Here is a 22265-nt window from a genome sequence, read left to right on the forward strand (position 1 = left end):
CTTTGGCCTCTGGATCCTCTTTTCTTTGCAAGAAAAGCAAATCATTAGCATGTTGTTTAGTGGATCCCTCTTTCAACTGGGTGACCATAAGGCTGGCCATTTTGCTCCTTGGTCCAAAGCAGACCAAGAACAGCAGAAAGTTGAGTTAAGAATAGGACAAATGAGCAGAAGTAAGGACTTACTTTTCTGAATCTCAACAACAAAATTCACAATTTTATCTAAAATTCAGTGTGTGTCATGTTTTACCAAACCTGAATGGATTCCTCCGTCTCTGCCTCATGAGGTTACCTGCAGTAGCTAGCAAGTTCAAAAGAGCATTTCCTGACAGAGGTTACTCCAACTATCTCATACAGATTCCCTGCCACACAGATATAAAACAAGTTGGTCTTGTCAAAGTATGCAGCAAAGCCTGAAGCTTGACTTTATTCCTGTTGATTTCAGCCAATGTCTTGCTAGAAGGACTAGAGAACTAGGCTTTTCATTTTCATCTTTAGTAAACTATAATATACTTAACGAAACAGGTCTGACTCATTTGCATAGCTGGGACTATGTCCCCCTTCAGTGGGACATTTCTATTTCCAAGGGTGCTGATTACTGCATTTCTACTAAAAATATCAAAAGCCTTAATCCTTTTCTAAGCAAACCCTTGGAAACAGACACAGGATGCGCTTGCAACTAAAAAACAAATGGAAAGTGATGCTGTGAGGCTGTAATCAACCTCCCCCTTTCTCTCCTTAGCAGCATCCTTGTGCAGCAAGGTCTCCATGAGACATGTGGGGGAAGCATCTGGACCCTCCTTGCCATCTCAGCTGCATTCAGCCCTCAGCTACGCAGTGCAGAGTCCTTGCTGGCTCTACGTAGTGGAGCTGCTGCTTTAAAGCTGGCTGCAAGAGCAGGCTACCCTCAGCCCCGACCTCTGGCGGGAGCTGGGCGCTGCTTGGCACCGCACTGCAGGCCTCTCGCCGTGCTTGGGCACACGCACAGGCAGCGCCACTGAGGTTCTCACGGACTGGCTGCCGCGGTGCCAGGGGCTGTTCTCACCCTGGGTCATCTATCCGGACACTCCAGTGTGCGAGAGCGCCGCTGGCCTGATGCCGTGGCAAACGAGCGTGCCAAGCCAGCCTCTGCCAACGAGAGCCCCAACTCCCTGCTCCTGTGCACAGCCTCTCAGTGCCCTGGCTCCTGCCAAAAACACAGGGCAGCTGTTGTGTCATAACCTCATCCCAGCCCTCTTCACAAGAAATGTAAACTAGCTGGACCCACAGGAAGAAAGAAAACATTCCCAGCTGACCTTTAAGAGAGAGGGATTGCCTTAGAAGAGCCAGTTTGGAAACGTCTCAAAGAGTTTTGGAATCAAAACACCAGGCAAACAACATTAGACTCAAGCAGCTTAGCATGACTCCAATTAAGCTCAGAGCTGGGGGAGACATGCTTATCCCCATACCATCCCTCCCTCCATACAATCCCTCATTTTCAAAAAGCACCACCTTAAAAACTGGTGTAAGTCTTTGGCTCTAAAGATACCTGGTGACAGATCACTGGGGTCCCCACTAGCACACCACAGAGATGTTTAAGAAGTTGCTGGATTCATTTCTCCGGAACTAGACTTCAGAGCGCTACTGGAAAATGGGAAATCAGTGCTTTTCAGCTTCTTCCCTTAGAAAACTGATTTATGCTGTGAAAAATTTCAAAAAAATCTGAATTGTTTTTTTTCTCATGGCACTCTGTCTGGCATTTCTGAGCTACTACAGCACAATCTAGAATACATCTGCTTGTTTACTACAGGTTGAAACTGTGTCATAAAATACGTATTACGTGAGTATCCTCAACGTGCACCGAGATTTCAGAGACAGAACTGCTCTGAGCCTTTTTATTAAAAGAAACAGCAATTTTCTCCCAGGCAGAAATCACAATGGTATCAATCATAAAACTGATCAATAAAGCATTGGGTTGCGACTCCTTCTCCCTAGTTTAATTTTGTTATTGAAATAAGAGTTTCTCAGTGCATGGAATTTCCTGAGGATTAATAGCAGAAATCAGCATCGCAACACACCCACCCCTTCTTGCTTCTTACTTGTTTCCAGAAAGTACTCACTGCCTGAACCATAGGAATTTGGATCAACATACTCGCCCGCGGTATGCATGCTTGCACCCAGCTGCCTGTGGTATGCCCATCTGAATCAATCACAGGTGATGCTGAGTAGCAAAAGCTGCCATCTATTTTTTGGGAACACTTCTGGTAGGTTTCTGGGAAAGCTTTCTGAGATAATACTTTTGGAACCCATCAAATCTGACTCATTATAGCACAAGGATGAGCGAAGATGGGCTGCTTGCGTGGGGACTTATGCACCAGGGTCTATACGGGAAAGATTTTTAGTGCACAAATTTCTAAGTGACTTGGGATTGTGAGGCTGATCTGAGGACAACTCGGGCATACGCTCTGCTTTGTTTTACCTTAAACGCTGACATTGTTCAACTAAAACTAGCACTGAGATCCTTTTGTAACTCGTCTTGAAAGTACAACACATTTGGCTAGATAAATCCACAAAGGGTGTTGTCTAAGGGATGCGTTAGGTCCAACTCCCTAGACCCATGACTGAGGTACCCAGGGTCTCTTTTGACACTGACGGCAGTGTTGTCTTCAGAAGTCATTTCTAGACCTAGGCAGGAATTTTTGACAAAACAGTTTTCCTACTGAAGAATGCTGTATTGACAAAGCTGAAGCTGTTTGTGAGAAAATAGCAGTTCTGATACAATTTCCCTTCTCTGGAAATGCCAGGGAGAAAAGGTCCCATATTATCACAGCATCCCATTTCGAGTTTTTTGTTGTTGCTGTTTTTTTAATAGACAAAAAGTTTGACATTGTCAGTTACTGAGGTAAAATCCAAAATACACTGAAGGTCAAAAGCAGGACTTCTGTTAAATTTCCTAAGTGAATTGCTCAGCTGTCAAACGTAGTTATTCCTTGTAAAAATGTTTCAGAATTTGTGTCCAAACCGGTGATAGAAATTTTTTTTACTAAAATCTTGCAAGTTCTTGCAGAAGAAGAACACCATTTCTTGCAGTGTTTTACTCATTTTCTCCTCTGTCTCAGCTCTTTCGCAGCACGGGATCCTAGCATGTAGGTACATAGCATGTATGCTATAGATCCAAGCAAAAGAGGGTCATCAACTTGACATGACAACGAGAAGCAAGCTTTCTTCTCCTATCATACCATGTCTATAGCTGTGACACTCACAACAGAAGTGCTGGAGATGAGTGAAGATTTGTGGCTATTTTCTTTGCAACTTCAAAATCCCTGAAGTCTGAATTTGTTATAATCTGAAGCATGATACAAGGGCTCCTTAGCTGTGGATGTAGGGCTGGGAGGCAGATGAAATGATCTGTCTGCAGACTATGTTAGTTTTCACAGAGCCATGGTCCTAAGAATCCAGATCTGATACTGTCCTTGAACCAGAAAGGTAGTCATCTAATTCCCAGAGTTCATATATTTGTACCCGCAATTGCATTCGGCCACAGAATTGCACGCCAATTTTAGCCTCAGCACTGGGAAGACTGTTTAAAAACAGGGCGCCAAGTTCACCACTTTGATGTCATGAAAACTGTACCTGAGATCATTCCTCCAGCTTCCAAGCTGGTGTCAGCTTAGTGCTTCCTACCAAGCTGGTGTTAGGTTAATGCTTCCTACTCTGATGAGCGTCAGAGCCTCCCTGGCCTGTGCATACTGAGGCCATTTACCACACAGTATTACCCTGCTGAAGCAGGGTGTCACTCCCTGGCCCTGAGAACAAATCTGTCAACACTTAGATTCAGTAGCTTGTTTTCTGGAAAAGTGGAAACAGGAGCTTGCCATTAGGCAAGAATTCGTTCTGTAAAGAGCAATCGGTGTGGATATAGGAGTCAAGAACATTGCCTCGCACAAAAACTAGTCAGTGGGAATTTCCCACTGGTAGCCTCCCTGGGCATGGATCTGGCACCGTGATTCTGAGCCTGTGGAAATCCACAGCAGTCTTGTCTCTTGCTACACTGAGTTTTGGGTTAACCTTTGAACGATGTGTACCTTCGGGTGTGTCAAAGTCCGAATGCTGGAATCTTGCATCTCAGCCATGCAGACACTGTAGTGACCTTGCAAAAATACTGCTCACCCTCCACGATCTTCCTAGCAGATGAGAACGTGGAGCTTGAAACTGCCCCCCACGCCTTGTTTTTCAGCTTGTGAATTTTATTAGCTGTCAACGTGTCAAACTTCCACTTAGCTGGACAGCTGCGTGACCAGCCAGACTCCAAGGCCTGCCACTAAAGTTTAACAGAGCTATCAGCTTTTCACATTGAGGAGATTATGCTATGTGGACAGTTAGGTGCCAGAGAGAATGAATGAGAGCTGGGTAAGCTCACCTTTCCTATGCTAAAGCAAACAGAGATGAGAGGCAGAATGCAGCAAACTGATGGATAGGCTTGGTCTTTTCTTCGGTGCTGGTACAGTGACTAACTCAAAAGGATTCTGGTGCAGGGATGGGGTTTACATGTGATACAGTAATAAAACCCGAGAGCAACATCAGAGTTCTGATTCAGAGACTTTGCACTTGATCTGGGGATCGTCCAGCCCTAGTCATGCAGCAGACAGGAGACACTGAGATCCAGAAGATGGAGGAAGCAGTGAACAAGCACTGAAGAGCAGCGAAGGCTAGTCTTGGGTCTTGTGACTATGGGTCACAAAACATTTTCCACACCTCCTTCTCCCCCTACCCATCCCCCTTTTACCTGTTAACATAACAAGCCTTTTGGGACAAAGTCTGTCTCCAAGTAGATGTTTGCATTGCCCTAAAGCACCCAGAAACCCCAGTCTCAGCTGGCCCTACTGTTATTAGAGCTATCTTTAATCCAAAATGTCTCTTTCGGCCTTACAAACTCTTTTGAGACAGGAATAAGTCTATAAGGTGGTAGGAGATTCCCTGCCTGGGGGCGTGTGTGTGCACGCATGTGTGTGTGTGTGTGTGTGTGTGTGTGTGTGTGTGTGTGTGTGGCTTTTTTTCCTTCACAAGAGCTTGATTGACTAATGTTTGTAGGTCCCGAGAGCCTGTAAAAGATCTGCTCTGATATCCAGAAAATTTTACAAGGGCGGCAGGCTTAAAAGTGGTGGGAAGAAGCTGAGTCTGCCAGGATGTTGGAATGAGAAAGCCATCAGGAATGCGCCTCGGAGAACAGCTGCTACGAGAGTCCTGGCAGGAACCTCCATGCAAGCTGCCTGGGAGCAAGTAGAGGGATTCGGAGATCACAGCCTGAGATGATGGAAAGGGTCTCTTTATTTATTTAGCTTTTCCTTTCTTTGCTTTCACCTCACTCCCTTCTCCCAGCCTTGTCACCACGAGGTCAGATTGCCTTGGAAAAGAGGGATCCTGCCTCTGGTTTTGCACTCCTTGGCACTTCAGGGCTTTTCCCTTCCTCCCCAGCATGCCCTCATCACTGCTCGGGCAACGCAGGTTTCTCTTACACCATAAAGAGAGGTTACTTAAACTCAGTTCTTCCTCGAAATGCCCTTTTTAGTCCGCTTTCAACAGAAACATCTCTATTGTCTCCATTAGTTTCTTTCTTATGTCCATCTACATAAACAAGAGCAATTAGAAATTGAATATGCAAAATAAAAGTGGGGTTATTCACACGTTCCGACCTTTGGTCGTTTAATCACCTAACTAGCCAATTTCAAGAGAAAGCTGGAGGGAGACGAGAAGGTATCTTACTGCAAGTGCTATGGCTGGCTTAACACCTCTTTGGGAAAGAAGGCTAATGGGAAACATCCTTACTCAGTGAACATCCTAGGTGCGTGTGGGAAGTGCCCATTCCCAGGCAGCTTGGGAAGCAGCGCAACCTTTTGCACTTTTGGTTTCTGAGTGCGCACATCGAGCTCGTTCTCCTGTGCACTGCAGAACAAAAAAAAGCCTGTTTTGCTTCTGAGGGGCTAGTTAATTGACTGACTGTTTCCTTGTCGCAAGCCTGAGTACTCTTTCCCTCCTCTCTCAGTGCCTGCAATTCAACTCTAGGCTGTATGCACAGAGACTCCTGTACTTAGCCTGAAACCCAATAGCACTGGCCACACGGAGGACGGACTGCTGAGGTCTCCATTTCGCTTCTTTAACCCAGCACAATCCCCAATCCCTCCCCCTTTCTTTCCCTTTCCCCAAGGGACTCTATTATACCCCCCAATCTGTTCACACTCCTTATCCCTCTGCGTGTTTGCACACACTGCTGACCCAGCCTTTATCTGGAAGACATAAGGGTCTCTGTGTGGAGTTCCCACAAGGGCTATTAATCGTGTAGATGTCAGAGTCCCCCTGCTCCAAACCCTCCCTTCCTGCTCCTCCCCTCTTCTTCCCTCCTCCGGCCCTTGCTGTACTCTCTGGAGATTGGGGGAAAAAAAAGTTTTATAAAAATTCACACACACAACTTGCAAACTTTGCAAAATATGATCTGCTCCCCTGGGCAAAGCTGGTAAATGGTATGATTTCTCCTGAAACACCAAATACAAACATACACACATTGCTCCCTCCTAGGCCAATGGAGGAATTTCCTCAAACAGAACACAGAGCTAAATATCTTGCCTAGCTAGAGACAGTTTGGCTCCAGATGCCGACCCGATGGAAATCTTCCAGCTGGTACTTCTGTAATGGGCCAAATCAGAATGGTACACCTACAAATCCATGGAAACACGAGGAACCTACAGAAACAGACTGGCCTAACTGGCCATACATCTCAGATCCTTAGGAATTTGGCTTCAGAGAAGAGGTACACGCACATTATCGGCCTCATCCCCAGCAGCACCACCTCCTTCCCCATGGTAAACACACATAGAAGCTGTGCCATCAGGCTATCAGGCTGACTCGCCACTCGCTTGCTCTCGTCCTTACCTGAACACGGGCCTCAGTGAGCTTGGTCCTCTGAGCTAGCTCTTCCCGTGTGTAGATGTCTGGGTAGTGGGTTCTCTCAAAGGCCTTCTCCAACTCCTCTAGCTGCTCAGCAGTGAAAGTGGTTCGACTGCGGCGCTGCTTACGCTTCAAAGGCAGGTCTGGTTCAGATTCGACATCAGAGCCTTCATCCAGCCTGTTACCTGCGGTGGGAAAGAAATGGGAAGCGAGGCTTGTCTGGTTAAAAAGCCATAGGGAGAAAGGCCCTTGAAGGAGGAGTTAAGTAACCCAGTGAAGGAATCGCAATTCTATGCTGATAGTATCCATCAGAACAAATACTCTAACTACAATAAATCTACCAGATTTTTATTGCTGTTGGGTTTTTTTTTCCACATTGTAAAAAGACAATCTAACAAAATCAGAACCGTTTGCAGGAAAGGGCTGGGTCAACAAGGTCCATCGTTCAAAATGTTGTAGTGAAAAAAATCTCACAACTGTTGACTTATCTTATTTCAAGAAATTTCCATTTTTTGTTTGAAATGACTTTGAGCTTGTAAGTGTCAGACAATTGGAAATTAGATGTTGAAAAGATGGAGAAATTGAAATGAGCCCATAAAAATGTCAAGACAAGATGCTTTGACTTGTGCATGCTAACTTCCTCTTGTGTTTTTGAAGTATCAGTGTCTGAGTTATTAATTTTTAACCACTTTAGGAAGAAAAGAAAGAAATATTAGTAACTTTTACAGCTGGGGAAAACATTTCCTGCTCAGCTTCACCTCCAGGTTGGCCTGCCCGCAGGATACAATTCCTCTTCTCCTCGACTCTCTATTTCCCAAATTTCAGTAGGAGTTTTGCAGAAGGCCAGACTCCAACAGCATTATGATGCCATGGAGGTCCTCTGCCAAGGCCTGCTGGGCACCTGCCTCCTCTGCCTTCACTTGCCCTGAACCTCTGCCTTTCCCGCCTCCCTGCCTTGAACACCCTGGCCCACAACCACCCCTTCCACAGGCCCTTTGCTTCCTTCCTCCTCCGTAGCCAACAGCCCTGACAGCATGGGGGGAAAAAAAAAAAGATGCTGCTTTTGTTCGAGCACTATTAAGCTGGACTTGCTGACAGTTCGTTGTTTGCAGGGTGCAGGAGCTAATATCAAACAACAAACCACTAGTTCATGGAAACAGAGAAGGAAGAACATGATATATGCAGCCTTTCAGCTACGTGAGCGATCAGGCCTCCATTTCTTTTTCCTTCTCTCTCATGAAGATAGACTCATTAAATGCATACTCATGATTTACACAAAGCTTGATTACTACCTTTCAGAATAAATGCACAGACATAAGACTGGGGGCCAGAATCTGCTTAAACATAGCGCTCACCGAGAAATTTGTTTCTTTCAGATAAACTTTTACTCGCTTATTGTTAGAAGCAAGACTTACACACGCTCATCTTTAAAATAAATTCTCTAAAGTTAGCAATATTGCTTTACAGTCCTCTCTTTTTATTCAGCTCCTATGCAATAGTCTGAACTTGCAACCAAAATCTGCCTTTTTTTTTCTCCCTTCAGAGCTGAAAATGGCAGCTGTGACTTCCTCAACAGCTGCTGAAGAGCAGCAGCAGTCTGAGGAGTATGAGGCAAATCTCCCATTGGAGCTCATTTGTTTATACTGAGGTGGTCATAAAATGCCACTGCATTCAGCGTGGGGCAATATAAAATGCATTTGTGTCTTGGAGCTTCAGAGGGAGGATGCAGTGTCAGAACGGAGCTGCTAACTACAGTTGTGGTGGAGTCAAACTTTGCTGCGCTGGAACGGATGGCTTCTTCAGGGGCCAAAGGAATCACCTTAGGAGGTTTTCCTATGCTTCTAATTCCAGCTACGGCTTACCAATGCACAGGGTCTTCATACACACCAATCTTCTCAGAAAAAGAGCCATTTATTTCTCACTGTTGACTTCAGCGGACCAGCATCTGTCCCACATTAAGACAGCTTTATTGTCCTGTCCATAGGAGAAATTTGGCACTAAACTAGTTTTCGGGTTACTTGCATTTTCAGTGGAAAGTCTGGTGTAAAAAGAACATCTGCACTCTAGAATAACAGCCTTGCACATCTGTGTCCCAGATGATTCTGGTCAGGTAGATGCACATCTGGACTATGCAGTACCATACTACGCAAAAGCACATCTGGAAGCCTATTGCATACAGTCCATTTCATGATGTTAACTGCCTAAGTCACTGGCTGTTACTGGTTTAGTTAGGCAGTATCTTTTTTGGAAATACCCAATATGAAAAAAATGAGGACAGAGGTGAGTTTAGGTCTAGAATACAAGAGGCCTAGGGTGAGGAGGGGGAAGGAAAATATACTAAATTAAAATGTGATTTATCTCTGCAGCAGAACATGCTTCTGTACAGTTAATACACAGGCTTAAGTACCAACTTTCAGTCTTCTTCCAGCCTGTGAGCTCAGCACAGGAACTGTCAACTGCCGCACGTTTCATGCCTAGTGCAACAAAGCCCCAGTCTGGTTGGCAAGCATCATGGTGACAGCAACGTCAAAATGACTTTTTAAAACCTAGCTCTCCTGTCCACTTAATTGTAATGCTGTAACATCTACAGCTCATCTACTCGCTTGGCGTAACTGCCTGCATAGCATACAGCAAGGCTGCAACCCAGCATCTCCCCAGGTAGGGAAGAGTCCAGAAGAGAATCTGTAACACATTTCATCTCCCACACCTCACTTTGCCTTTTTTTTTGTGTGTGTGCATACTGTAAAGGTTGGAAGAAAAACAGTCAAATTTCCTCCAATAGCTTTATGCTGCTCATTAAGAATCTCTGGCTTAGCCGCAGGATTTTGGGAGAGGACAATGAATTGTCACTAGTAACAATCTATCCTATTCACAGCAACACCGGCCACCGTGCTGGCCGTCACTCTGGCTGCAGGGCTAAGAGGGGAGAGAGCTGAGCCTTGCAACATCGAGTTACGTAATATTTTATCTGCACGTTTCAAACAGCTCCAGACTGGCATTATCTCCATTTTACAACTGGGAAAAGCGTGGCATGGACGGCAGAAGTGACCGCCTACAGTCACCCTGTGAGTCAGGAGCAAAGCTGGGAAAAGAACCCACAACTCCTCGTGCCAAGTCCGAGGCTCGAACAACACAACTACAAAGATAAAACCAAGAGAGCAAGAAAAATCCCAGGGCATGTCTGGAACCAGCTGGTCTTAGTACGATGCAGCTGCTGCTGTCAGACACAGATTTATTAAATAATACAGACAGGCTTTTGGCTGAGATCGATGGCAGTATGAGCCTATTATCTAATGTGTCCTCTATTTTCAGGGGACAGACTCTGCCTAAAGATGGACTCCATCTAACAGGTCTTCTCCATTCCTAAGCAGTTGAAACCTACCAGACAAGCCGCTGCTATACTCTCATAAAGTTTCTGCACAATGAAAAGCTTTACAAAGCTGCAGGAATAACTTAAGGAAATTCCCTTGCTAGACCAGTCCAGGGCTCTTCATAGAAGACACTTTTTTGCCACATGCCCCTGCAGACACAACCGAATGAGAAAGAGCAGAATGATGCAAGAAAAGTTGTTTTTGCAGCACTGGGATCCTGCTAGGAGGAGTCTCATAAAATACCCAGTCTGGCTATGGTGGGGGGGCTGCTAAGAGACACTTGATCCGGGTGCAACCTACAGACAGGTCTTGTATCTGTACGGCCACGCAATTTCTGTTGAGCATAGAGCCTTACCAATAAAAAGGTGCTTGGTGTCACTGCAGTTCAGTTGCCTTTCCTAGAGACACAGGCTATACTGGCATATTCACTTCTGTACATCAGCATTCCTGCATCCCTCACACAGTGCTGTACAAGCTTAGTAAAAGAAATACCGTTTTTCAAGCAGCTAACTCAGAACTGTACAGTTTGAGTCTCCCCTGCCTTCTGCCTAGCAAGTGATTACCACCTAAAGAAAGGAGATGAAAAAAGGTTATACAGCACTGCCATGAACATGAGCAGGTAGAGAAACCCACAGTTTATACAGCCTCCAGCACAACAGGGCTATCGCCCTAGCAGTAACAGCACGTGCTGGTAGCATTTTATACTTATTCACAGACAGCAACGAACAGCCTGTAAATATAACAGTGGAGAAATATCTAGCACCAGCTTCTCGCATGGCTTACCAATCACTAGCTGTGATGAAAGATGGGAAACAGCTAGCTGTCTGACATTCAGCACCTCTAGGATATCATACTGGTTAAAGGCTGACAGAAAAGAATGGAACTGGGAGGTGAAGGGAGACAAAAATCTCATGGGAGGACAAGTCACACTAACAGAAAGCTAAAAAAGTGTGGGTTTTACACAGGACACGCACTGATCCCTGCTGCATTTTTTTTTTTAAAAGGAGTGTTTCCATCTCTGTCATAACCGCTCTGTAGCTAGGAAAGAAAAAACCCAAACTGCCCTATTTATTTACTTTGTAATATTCTTAAAAATAAAAGAATTGCAGGTTTCATCAAGGTAATGAAAGTAAGCTTGCCGGTGTGGAAATTCCTAAGTTCCAGAGCGGACGGGGGCTCCTCCTGACCATACAAGTGTACGGCCACCTTCTTGCAGCACAGACGAATGCAGCTGGTAAGAGAGGCGAGAGAAAACTGTGAAGGGACTTGCTGAAAGTTGCACAGACCAACGTGAAGCCCCACCTCGCGAGAGATGGGCTGGGGAAAACGGAGCAAGCCAAAAGGATTCTTTCTCCCAGCGGCAAGGAGCGTGGTCAGAGCACGTGTGCTGGTGTGCGTGCAGGATGGCACAGGAAAGGTGTCAAGGATAAGCCTAGTCTTGTCCTGCGTAAATTGTGGCCCACAAATATGCATTCCTGAAAAAGGCTGCCGGTTCAGGTTGGGGGGGTGCAATTAGCACAAGCTGGGCAGAGTTCTCTGGAGGGGCTTGAAAGGGACAGAAGTGGAGTAGAGCTTGAGGAAAGCAGGGAAAAAAACCCTCAGTAATTATGGATTGGATTGGTCTTCCCTCTCTCCAGCCCCTTCCCTCTTTCACCTCCCTTCCTCCTCCTCTGCCTTTCTCCTCTCCATCTCCATTCACTGTTTCTGGGAGCCTCTTAGCCCTGGAGTTAAATTAATCAACAGGATTAGGTGGATTCGGCCACAACAAGACCCTCCAGGCTCAGACTGAGCCCTTGATGCTCTACAAGGACCTGCTGCCTTGTCTTGAAGCACCTTGGTGCCGTCTGGAAGGATTGGCAGACAGGATCAGACATGAAAACGCATTCATTAAAGTGGGGATCGGATTTTGTTAGAGGGTAAAGGGGAGCTGCTCGTTCTTTCCTTCAGCATTTCTCATCTCTTTGTCACCCTCTCCCCTGTAACTCATTTCCTCTCTCTTGCTTCCAGCTGCACCATCCTAAAAATTAAATGCGTGTTGGAGGGGACAGAGAAAGAGGGGGAAGGGAATGGTTCTCTGGATGGCTTAACTGTCCTGCACCTTTTGTGCTGCAACTGGCTTCAGCAAACTCACCCAGACACTGCTGGAGCAACAGCAACATGCCAGACTGACTCCCTGAAACCCACTCTGGAGGGGACCCACTAGGAAGCAGATTCAGCCACCGGGGAGTTTGGATTTAATAGCACAGGAAGGGTAGGAAGGGCTCACTTTGAAGGCACCAGCAAGAGCTGAGCACCGCCACATGCTAGAGCCCCACACCTCTCAGTCCTCCTGGATCCCCAGTTCTTCAGAGCTCTCCATTCCCCAAAGCTGCCACCCTTGGTGGCCCCAACAGCTACCCCTGCACAAGCGTATGGACACACGTTTTCCAAGTCACATTTATCCCTGAAATTCAGGCCACATTATTTCATGCCAGAGGACAATTTAAGAATTTCTCAGTGACCTTGGAAAGGATAGGCTTCACCTGCCACATGAAGCTTTTGCTGCCTGACGTTGCCTTAATAACTGGAGCCCCGGTATCAGTCTCAACAGATGGAAATATCTCCCGATTGTGGGCACTTTGTCATGAGGACCTGAAATAATAGAATAGGAAATATATCTAGGTATATCCAATATACCCAATACAGCCACACTGTTATTCTCTTCATCACTGCTCTGTCTTTGAGTCCTCTTACTGAAGTTTGCTGGTAAGGGCTTTAAACAGACCACTGTCTAGATCTGTAGTGCTGGTTATTTCATTGCTCTTTTCTCCATTTGCCAACGCAACCAGCCTGTTGTTGGCACCCAAAATATTGTGGCAATAAGCAGATTTGTTGTGCTACTTAGAACAAAGGAAGTCACAAACCTCAAGCTCCCAGGACTAAACAAACACAAGTCCACCTTGGCTAAGGAGACAAGGCACTGCCAAAAGACTAGCTGTCTACTGCTAGCATTTATACAGGAAAATAAGCCTGTAAGCCAGAAACAGGACTGCTTACGTTGCCCATAACTAAATAATTATTTACATTGGAGCTCACATTGCAACAGGATAGACAGAAGGTGTGATTCTGTCCAGTGCATCAACAGCAGAGTCTCTGGGTAGAACAAAGTTTGACAAGAAGGTGGCAGAACAGATCCGCTTTGGATTTCAGATACAGGATGTCTGTTGGAGCAGAAGGTTTGAGACTGCACAATTTGCACTTTCTACTCCCCAAAAAAGATATAAGCATCCCTGGATGGGATGAACAAGAATCACCAAGAGGCAGCCTTTTATTCAGAGAGACCTGCAGTCAATGGCCCTAGGAGCAAGAGCTGAAATTCTCCCTGAATTCTTAGCATCTGCCTTTCCCTCTGGCAGAAAGCAAACAAAACCCATCAAAATGCAAACAAGACTATGGAAAGCCTGAGTGAAGGGGAGAGACAGTTGGCAGTGTCTCAGACACAGAATTATATTTCCTTGACTTTTCCTTTTCAATGTGAAAAGTAGAACAGCTTTTTCTCTCCTTGGAAACTGATGAAGTCTTGAGCTCACAGAGATGCGTGTGTCTACGTGCAAATGTGTGAGTTAGAGAGACTAACACAATCAGGTCTCTGCAGAGTAGCCCCCCACTCACCTCCAAACCTACTCAACAGCAGGTGGGACTGCAAAGGGAAAAGAGGTGTTTCAGATTCATCTCTTGCTCTCCTTCCCCGTCCAAGCACATTCCCAGACACAAAAACCAATAATCCACACAGTACATACAATAAAGCTTGGGTTTCCCCCCTCCCTCCCCTTTCTAACCTGCAAACTCCCCATTCTCCAGCATTTGCTCGTGTCTGCGCAGCTGTATTACAGTTTAACATAGTTGAGAGGCTCTGGTGTGGAGCAGCAGCAGAAAAACGAATCACATAATAGTTGATATGCGTTTTAATCAAGTAATTCGGCCCAAGCAGAATGATAGCGCCTGTTGGTGGGGTGCCCTTGAATACCAAACAGACCAGGTAGCAGGCCTAGGAAAATGAAAAAGTCATTTACAGCTCAGCTGGGGACTGCAGTGTTCAGCAAAGCATTAGTGTGGGGGCCTTAGGAGATAAAGGTTTGGGGTTTTTTTCCTTTTTTTTTTTTTTTCGTACAGGCACCGAACTGGCCAGCTGTAACCAAACCACAGACTGAGGTAATGTCCATTATGGACTTTACAACTTGAAAATAATACTAACAATGAAGCCGATGCTCTTTGAAGAAAAGAGGCAGAGAGTGTGCGTGCCTAGGGGGAATACAGAAGAAGGGAGTAAAGAGAGGTGTTTCACAGCTGGATAATTCCCTCATCATGTCATGATCTCTTCTGAATGAGAGATCATGTATTGAGGTGAAGCTGTAGAAGCGAGGGAGAACAGAAAGCTGGAGGTTTAACAGATGAAAAGAGAGCATACACAAAATAAAAATAAATGCATCTCAGCATTTGGGAGACAGGGATGCGGCCAGCCAGCGGGATGACCACGGTGAGAACCACACAATCTGCTCTGGCTCGGGACAAGTGATGCAACCCTTTCTCCATGTCTGAATCCCAAGGATTCACGCCAGAGGAGCCCCACATTCAAATACTGGGCTCAAAGATTCAAGGTGAGATGTAGACTGAGGTATCAAGTTTCACCTGGTTCCAGTTAAGAAGCAGAGCAATGCTGTCCTACTTCCTTGACCACTCACCTAAACCTTACCTTCCTCCCGGCTCTGCCAGAATTTGGTTTATAACTCACAGATGGGTTTTGGGCTCTTACCAAAACTTTCATGTGGGAGCAGCTCATCTGGCATTTTGTCATGAAAAACATATACGCTTCTGAATAAGAAAAGATAAACTGTTCATTGGCTAGGGTGCTGGCTTAGGATGTACAACAGTCCAAAATTCAACTCCAAGTTCTATTATAAACTCTCTGCATAACCTCGGACAAGTACCACAGCCGCCTCGGGCTCAGTTCCAGCTGAGTTCATAGGCATAACTACAATTGGAGTGTTACAAGATTTCAGAAAGAAAAGTTGCGATACAAACTGACAGTCGCACCAATTTATCCTTGAGGCTAGAGAGACCCCATTTACTAGGGAGAGTCCTCTTGTCACCAAGAGCATTGCTTTCCAAAACGAGGACTTGCACTGAGTGAAGATGTAGCCAAAAGCTCTCCTTTGCATTCCTGCGTCTACCTCGACTCTTCCAGGTAACTCCGTGCAGGTTGGGAACGCACCTTGCCTTGAAGCTGGAAGTTAAACCAGATGAGGGCTTTTCCAACCCTCTGCAGCCCCTCAGAGGAGCAGGGACTGCAACCCTAACCAGGTGCTTGTTCCTAATCCATGCCGCACACAGAGATCAAGCAACTCCTTTGCTGGCATACATCAGTGCAGTTCTGGTAAAGGCCAAGAAGCTGCACTCATTTATCTCCATGGAGGGATCTGGCCCTGGAGACTTCATTGACTCTGCGTGTGAAAGTAGGAATAGACATCAGGGCCTCAGCAAATCATACTGCAAATCCGGGTCTGGCAGCATAGGTACCAGCTGCAGTGCCCCCATGCAAAGACACACGGTCACAAAAAATACAACATATTCTATTCCTTGCAAGCAGTGAACAAAACCAAATCATCCAGAACATTTGGAGAAAGATAGGGAGGGAGGGAGGGAGAGAGAAAGTCTATGTCTCCAACAGCCTTTGTTAATTCCCAGCACTGGCCTGAACATAAACAGATGGAATATCCATCAACTCCAGTCGTCTTTTCTTTTCTTTCAACTTTTTTCTAGTTCTCGCCTCCCTGCCCCCTCCACCCCTAACACTCTTTCTTCTGGCTTTTGTTTGGCCTTTTAAAGAACCCCGAGGTAATGAGGCCTGCCCCGACTCCCCAGCACATCTGTGAAGTCCATAAAAGGCCCCTTTTTCACTTCAATATTCATAGCTGCATGCTTGTGGCAGGCACAGGATCCAGCGGAAGGCTGCACCAGAGGGGCTGCAGGGGCTTGCTGGCTCCTCTACTTGCATTGAAATGATGTAGTTAGAGAGGCATCAATAGTGCTCCCAAAATTGGGAAGCAAAGGGAGACCAGCTGGGACACAGAGGGAAAGAGGAGGCAGGGAATAGGAAGAGGTCAGATCGCTTTCTCTGCAGTTTTTCCTCCTTTGTTCTTTCCTTTCCAGCTTCACCTCTTAAAAATAATTTTTCATGCACACAGGGAAGTTGACAGAGAAGTATAAAAATCTCTCACTTAAAGGCTTGAGCTGCAGAAGAGAACCGGACATGGGTAAGTGGGATGCTGGAAGCTGGCTAGAATTAAGGATGGGAGATCTGATCCTCTGATAACTTCCTTGACGTACACATCAAAGATGCAGGCAAACCAAAGAAAGATTACCTGGTCTGTAGTATAGGAAGCCAGGTCCTTCACGCTGGCGAGAAGCACTGATATGTATATGGTGGCAGGAGTAGAAGAGAGGTACCATTACAATTGGTACCTGACCAAAGGGTAAAAACAGGCACACACATCCAGCTTGGCACGCTGCTGTGTGCTTTGTTTCAACAGTGTTCCCGGCAGAGGTATTTAGCGCTTGCCAAGGACAGCAATAAAACACGGCCCCAGGTCCACACATAGCCCCTCTCCCCTCGTGGTCAGCCTGAGCCTCTGACCCTCACCCATTGCTCTAGCCCCCTGCACTGCACTGAGGTTGATGCCATGCCTCTACAGGGTCTACAGGACCCTGGTGATGCCCTGCTTGCTACAATCCTGCTCTTTGGGCTCCACCCATGCCTGTTTTCCCCACCAGCACGCATACGTAACATCAGAGCCACTATAATAAGGGGGTGAACTTCCACGAGCCCGTTACACCAGTTTGACTCCTCGTTCTGAACGCAACACAGTGCAACACCTAACCCCTCCCTGCACGTGTTACAGCCACCCTCTGAGGGTGCCTGCAGGTACAATACCAGAAGACATTGTGCCATGCAAATACCTTTCGAACATAATACGTGAATCCACAGGAGGGAGATGCACAGAACTGACTCCAGCCAGATAAAACGTCTCATAGTAGTTCTGCCCTTACACCTTAGTTCTGATCTTGAGAAATGCATGCTTCTTTTCCAGTCCCAATCCCCTGTCCTTAACCTGTTCAAGTACTTTTTCCTGAGGCTGGCTGGTAATTTTAGCGACGCTTACTGAGCACCATATCAATGTCTGGGGTACTAGTAATAGCTGATTCGGACTAGAATACTCCAGATCTGGACCAGAATCCGCTTGATGTAACCCAACAGTACGTGTTCCTCAGCACTCCATTTATGCACAGATATGCCACCTGAGATGTCTAGCATCCTAGCAGAGGTACATAAATCTAGGTTTCACAGTTTCTTCTCTGTGACCACCTCTGCTCCTCCTGGCTTTGTCCTAGCACAGCTCTGCTCGTGTCCTTGAAGCGCTGTCACCCCATCTATGTCAGTTCTAGGTCCCAAGCACTCTGTTAACACACGTCAGTCTTGGCCTACAGCTGCCTTGCTGTTCTCACCCTGGGGTCCCTGCACAACTCTGTCATTGCTCCTCCATCCCAATTTGCAACACTCTCTTTTATTTCGCTATAGCTCTGCCAGTGGCTCTTAATCTTGTCCTGTAGTTCCTCTGCTATTCTAGCCCTGGGCCTCCCTGGCTAGATACATCAAGTTAAAGACCTTTCAATATAAGACTCTTTCAGGAAAGAGAAACAAATTTAACCTCATAAACCTTTCCCAATCCTGAAAAACCAGCCTGTGAGAACGCGGCACCAGAGACCACTTAACCACACATGAGAAACACATTCCTCCTGCTGTTTGCAGACCCTGCTTCATTTATCTGAACGTCAAACCGGCTGTCTAAAGCCAAGAGGTGTGTGAGAGGGCATGAGCAGCCACTTTGCTTCCTTTACTTTGTCCTCTACCGTGTCTGTGAAAACACAGGGATGCAGCAGAAGTCATTAAGGCAGTTGTCGCCAGAGAATATCCGTCTGATCGTTTTTGCCCTCTTCCGCTTCCTTCCCTTTCCTGCCTCCTTATGCATGTACATCCTTCTCTCTTGTTTCACTACTTCTCCCACTTGCTTTCCTGTTCTCTCTACTGCACTCCTGCTGGCTCTTCTCTCTCTCTTCCTCCCTGTGTTTATGCCCCTCCCCTGCCTACTTTTCTCCCAACACACAACCACTCACTGCTCCAAGCTTTACATTAATTTCAGTGCACAGAGAAAATACCAAAGTACGTGACTGTAGAGAACACTAGGCGAAAAGGGCCTGCAAGCAGAGAGCGCCCCTCATCAAGTTGGCCAACAGCAACTTTGGCTGCCACTGAAAACGCGTCGAGATGCTGGACTGTGACATTCGCCTGCAATTGAACCCCTCTGCTTGTCTCTGCTGCTCTCTGCTAGCTGAGCTGGGAGAAGAAAGAGAAGAAAGAAAAGTGTAGGGAGGAGAGAATGAAAGTGACAGAAAGAAGGATTGAATGAAGGAGTGAAAAGAAAGAAAGATATCCCTGCACTGCTTGGTCCTTTATCAGCCCTGTCATCTGGTGCAGGGCCCTGTTTGCATTGTCTCACCTTGGACAAAACAAAAAGGCGTTTTTGTGCAGATTCCTTTAGAGCTGCCAGAGCCCGCACCTTAGGGGGTCGCTAAAGGCTGAATGTGCAGCTGACAGCCCTGTGCAGCCCAATGTGATATCAATAAACTCCGACACGTCAACTCTTCAGCACAGCTCATGTGGAAGGTACGGCTTGAATATTAATACCTCCAGAGGCCGGGAAATACGCTTGGGGTGGAGGGGGGAGGAGGTGGCTCAGAGTAAGAGGAGGTCGGCGAGTGAGGGGGCTGCTTTAGCACAGGCTAGGGGCAAGGCAGCTAAAACGCAGACCATTACAGATCTGCTACCTGCTATCTTAGTAACTGTTCTAGGCCTTTTGGCTTTTATTCTTGACCACCAGTGACGACAAAAAAGTATGCAGGAATTGCCATAGCTGGATCAGGATACACCTACACCAGAACCTAGTCTCTAGTGATAATCAGAGCTGGCTACTTTAGAGAAGGATGCAAGGACCCTGGAGGACCAGTAACTGTGCTTCAGGTTCTACTCTGAGAGGAGTTAAGCGCCCACCCACAGCCACATTTCAGCCAAGACAAAAGATTTCACTACAGATCCTGGGACAAAGATGCTCCGCTGGGAACCACACTGGACAGAAGCCCAGCAGCTCAACCAGAATCTGTGCTCAGTTGCTCGATATTACATCCTGCCTGACAGGCATTTGCTTCAGAGCAGGTGTAGTGTATGCACAAGAGAACAAACATACTGCCTCTTCATCCACTACTGTTTATTTTATGACAGTGCTCAAAGGCACCGGTTGATGGCAGGGTCTCAGCTATGCTGCTGGCAAAACTAGCGAAGCGACAAGCCAAAGGAAGTGCCTGTTTCGCTGAGGGGACACTGACACACAGTAGCGATTTGTTGCCACTTAGGACACGACAGCAAGATGCTATTCCAGAAGAGTGTGTGTAGCATCATGATAGAAGTGCTGCAGCTCTTTCACGCCCGTTAGAACTGGCTGCAAAACGTTCTCCTCTGCTGACACTTTCCACCACTACGTTCGAGAGTGAACAGGCTCCGCTGAAATGAAAAAGGCCGCTTACTCCATCAGAACTGAGCAGCGTGCTAAGCTTGTGCCAAGCTAGGCTGTCTGAGGATCCCACAACCTCCACAGCTTCCACTTCCACTCAGATCACAACTCTGAAATTTATTTTTGCAAGCTGTAAGGATTAGAACGTATTTTGTCTGAATTAAATACTCGGAGTCACAGATGCTGGTTCCTCTGGCGGTGGGGGGGGGGGGGGAACCCAATCCCACTGCCAGGAGCAGAGCTGTGTGAACATTTCAACATTTCCTTCCAGTCTTGATGAAAGCAGGACACCACTGACAGACGAAACCACGATCAAAACCAGAGGTAAGTTTCAAAGTCTAGTTCGAGTCCTATAGAGGAGTTTTTCAGGAGGTCGAGAACTCTGTATGAATGGTTTTTTGTGGTTTATATCTGCCAAGTATTTCTCAGGACACATGACTTCATTCTTCAGCTATTCCAAGATGTAACAAGGAATCTTTCAGGGACTGGGGATGATCTCTTTCCCTCTTGCATTGTGATCCTATGAGGCAACTATGCCCTGACAGAACCACAGCACAAGCTGAAACCTTTTAACTACTTTTTGCTTAAGAATTCAGAACAAGGAGCAAAGCTGAAGACATTTCCCACTGTCATTAAAGCAGGAGGACACATTCAGCAGAGCTCTGCTCTTAAGAGATAGAGAGGCTGAATATGTGCAGAATAATGCTATAGCCTGCCCGTCACACATGGAAACTGAAGAGTTTGTGCCACTAGACCTATTTTGGTTAGAACTGTGCAGATCATGGATTTTCCAGTTTCAGAGCCACATTCCCCAAGTGCAGGGACATGGGGACTGGGAGAACAACAGGCACTGTTTCAGGATAGCTTTAATTTTTGGTTTGACTGGGCTGTTTATTTAAATAAAGAATCAAAAGACTATCTCATGTAATAGAAACAGTTCAGTTGACCTGAAATGGAACACCTTGCTCTGTTTTCAGGTTATGTGATTCTATTTTTTACCCATAAGTAGCTTCATTTCAGAATGAAGCTGTCCTTTGAGGAGACACAAAGTACTTTTGCTTCCCCTCCCCTTCTAGTAAATACAGTATTTAAATATATATACACATACATTTTATACATATACACACAAATTATATATACACACATACAAATATATATAAAGTGCATGTGTGTATATGTGTGTGTACGTGCGTATCTATATACACATATATGCTTAAGCCTAAAAGACCTTTAGTCTTGCTTTAGTTCAGTTTTTGCCAGTCAGAATTCAAGAGTGCCAAGAGTTAGTACCATGTTGTTTAGTGACGTTGGGGAGATGGTGCTTGGTGTCCTTCTTATTTGGCCAGAAAAAGCAGCATCCCATAGAAACATTTAATGCTCTGTGACCTAGCTGGGGGTCTGGCAGTGGCAAGTCAGAACAGTGCTAGATAAGAAGCAGCACTGAAGGCTGTTTAAGCTGGACAAACATTAAGTGGTAGTTTGGAAGGTCTCTAACATCAGCCATTCATCAGTGCCCACTACTGTGCATCTGAAAGTGTGCGTGCACCCAGTTTTGGCTGCCCCAGGCTGCTCTGTGACCGGCACAGGATAAGCAGTCTTCTCTGTGACACAAGCTGATTTCTGGCAGCCAGGCTAACAAGGTGATGGGCGCATAAGCAACATCTAATGAGTTAAACATGGGACTGGCACTACCAGCTAACAAACAGATTCTGAGCAAAGGCAGGTGAACCAGCAAATAACAAAGAAACTAATGACTCTCACTCAAAGACTTGGTCACAAATGCTGAGAAACCTTCTTTAAAACCAAATAGGAACCAGAAACAAAGTAGTGAAATGTGACAAAAGGAGATTTTCACACACAGGCTGAACAGACACAGCAACTGTACAAAATGTCACAAAACAACATTTTCCAGCTACTGATGAGCCTGCATTAGAATCGCTCAACCTCCAAGGGGCTTGGTAATACGCGAGTTCATTCCATGCCGTGTAGAGTTTTGAAAGCTGAGTGCTGACCAAAGCCTAACCTCTTTCATCCACCCCTTCTTCCCAACCAAATTTTACAGACCAGAGAAAATTAGTTGGAATGCTTAATGAACCTTTTGATATTCATACTTCTTCAGCTGGTAAATAATTTCATTCTGCACGCTAAGGACATTCAGGGTGCGAGCATGGAGGATTTTCTCTTGGGATAGGGCAAGTTGGCTTAGCTAAATTAAGAAATTACCTCCCCTGAAATTTGAAACACTTTTAAAATGCAGTTGCCTGCATTGTCCAGATTCTCTGTGTTTCAAAGTGTGAAACATTATTAACTGTTAT

General features: G+C 46.0%; 1 protein-coding gene across 4 annotated transcripts in view; it reads right to left on the reverse strand.

Moving 5' to 3' along the window:
• PAX7 (paired box 7) overlaps window positions 1–22265 on the reverse strand; it is a 113443-nt gene that overhangs the window by 51439 nt on the left and 39739 nt on the right. For all 4 annotated transcript variants that reach the window (XM_068916152.1, XM_068916153.1, XM_068916150.1 and 1 more), the window contains exon 5: window positions 6903–7102. In XM_068916152.1, the coding sequence (XP_068772253.1) occupies window positions 6903–7102 (200 nt within the window). The remainder of the gene's footprint in view (window positions 1–6902; window positions 7103–22265) is intronic.

Source organism: Struthio camelus, chromosome 21 (assembly GCF_040807025.1).
Source record: "Struthio camelus isolate bStrCam1 chromosome 21, bStrCam1.hap1, whole genome shotgun sequence".
Classification (NCBI taxonomy): domain Eukaryota; kingdom Metazoa; phylum Chordata; class Aves; order Struthioniformes; family Struthionidae; genus Struthio; species Struthio camelus.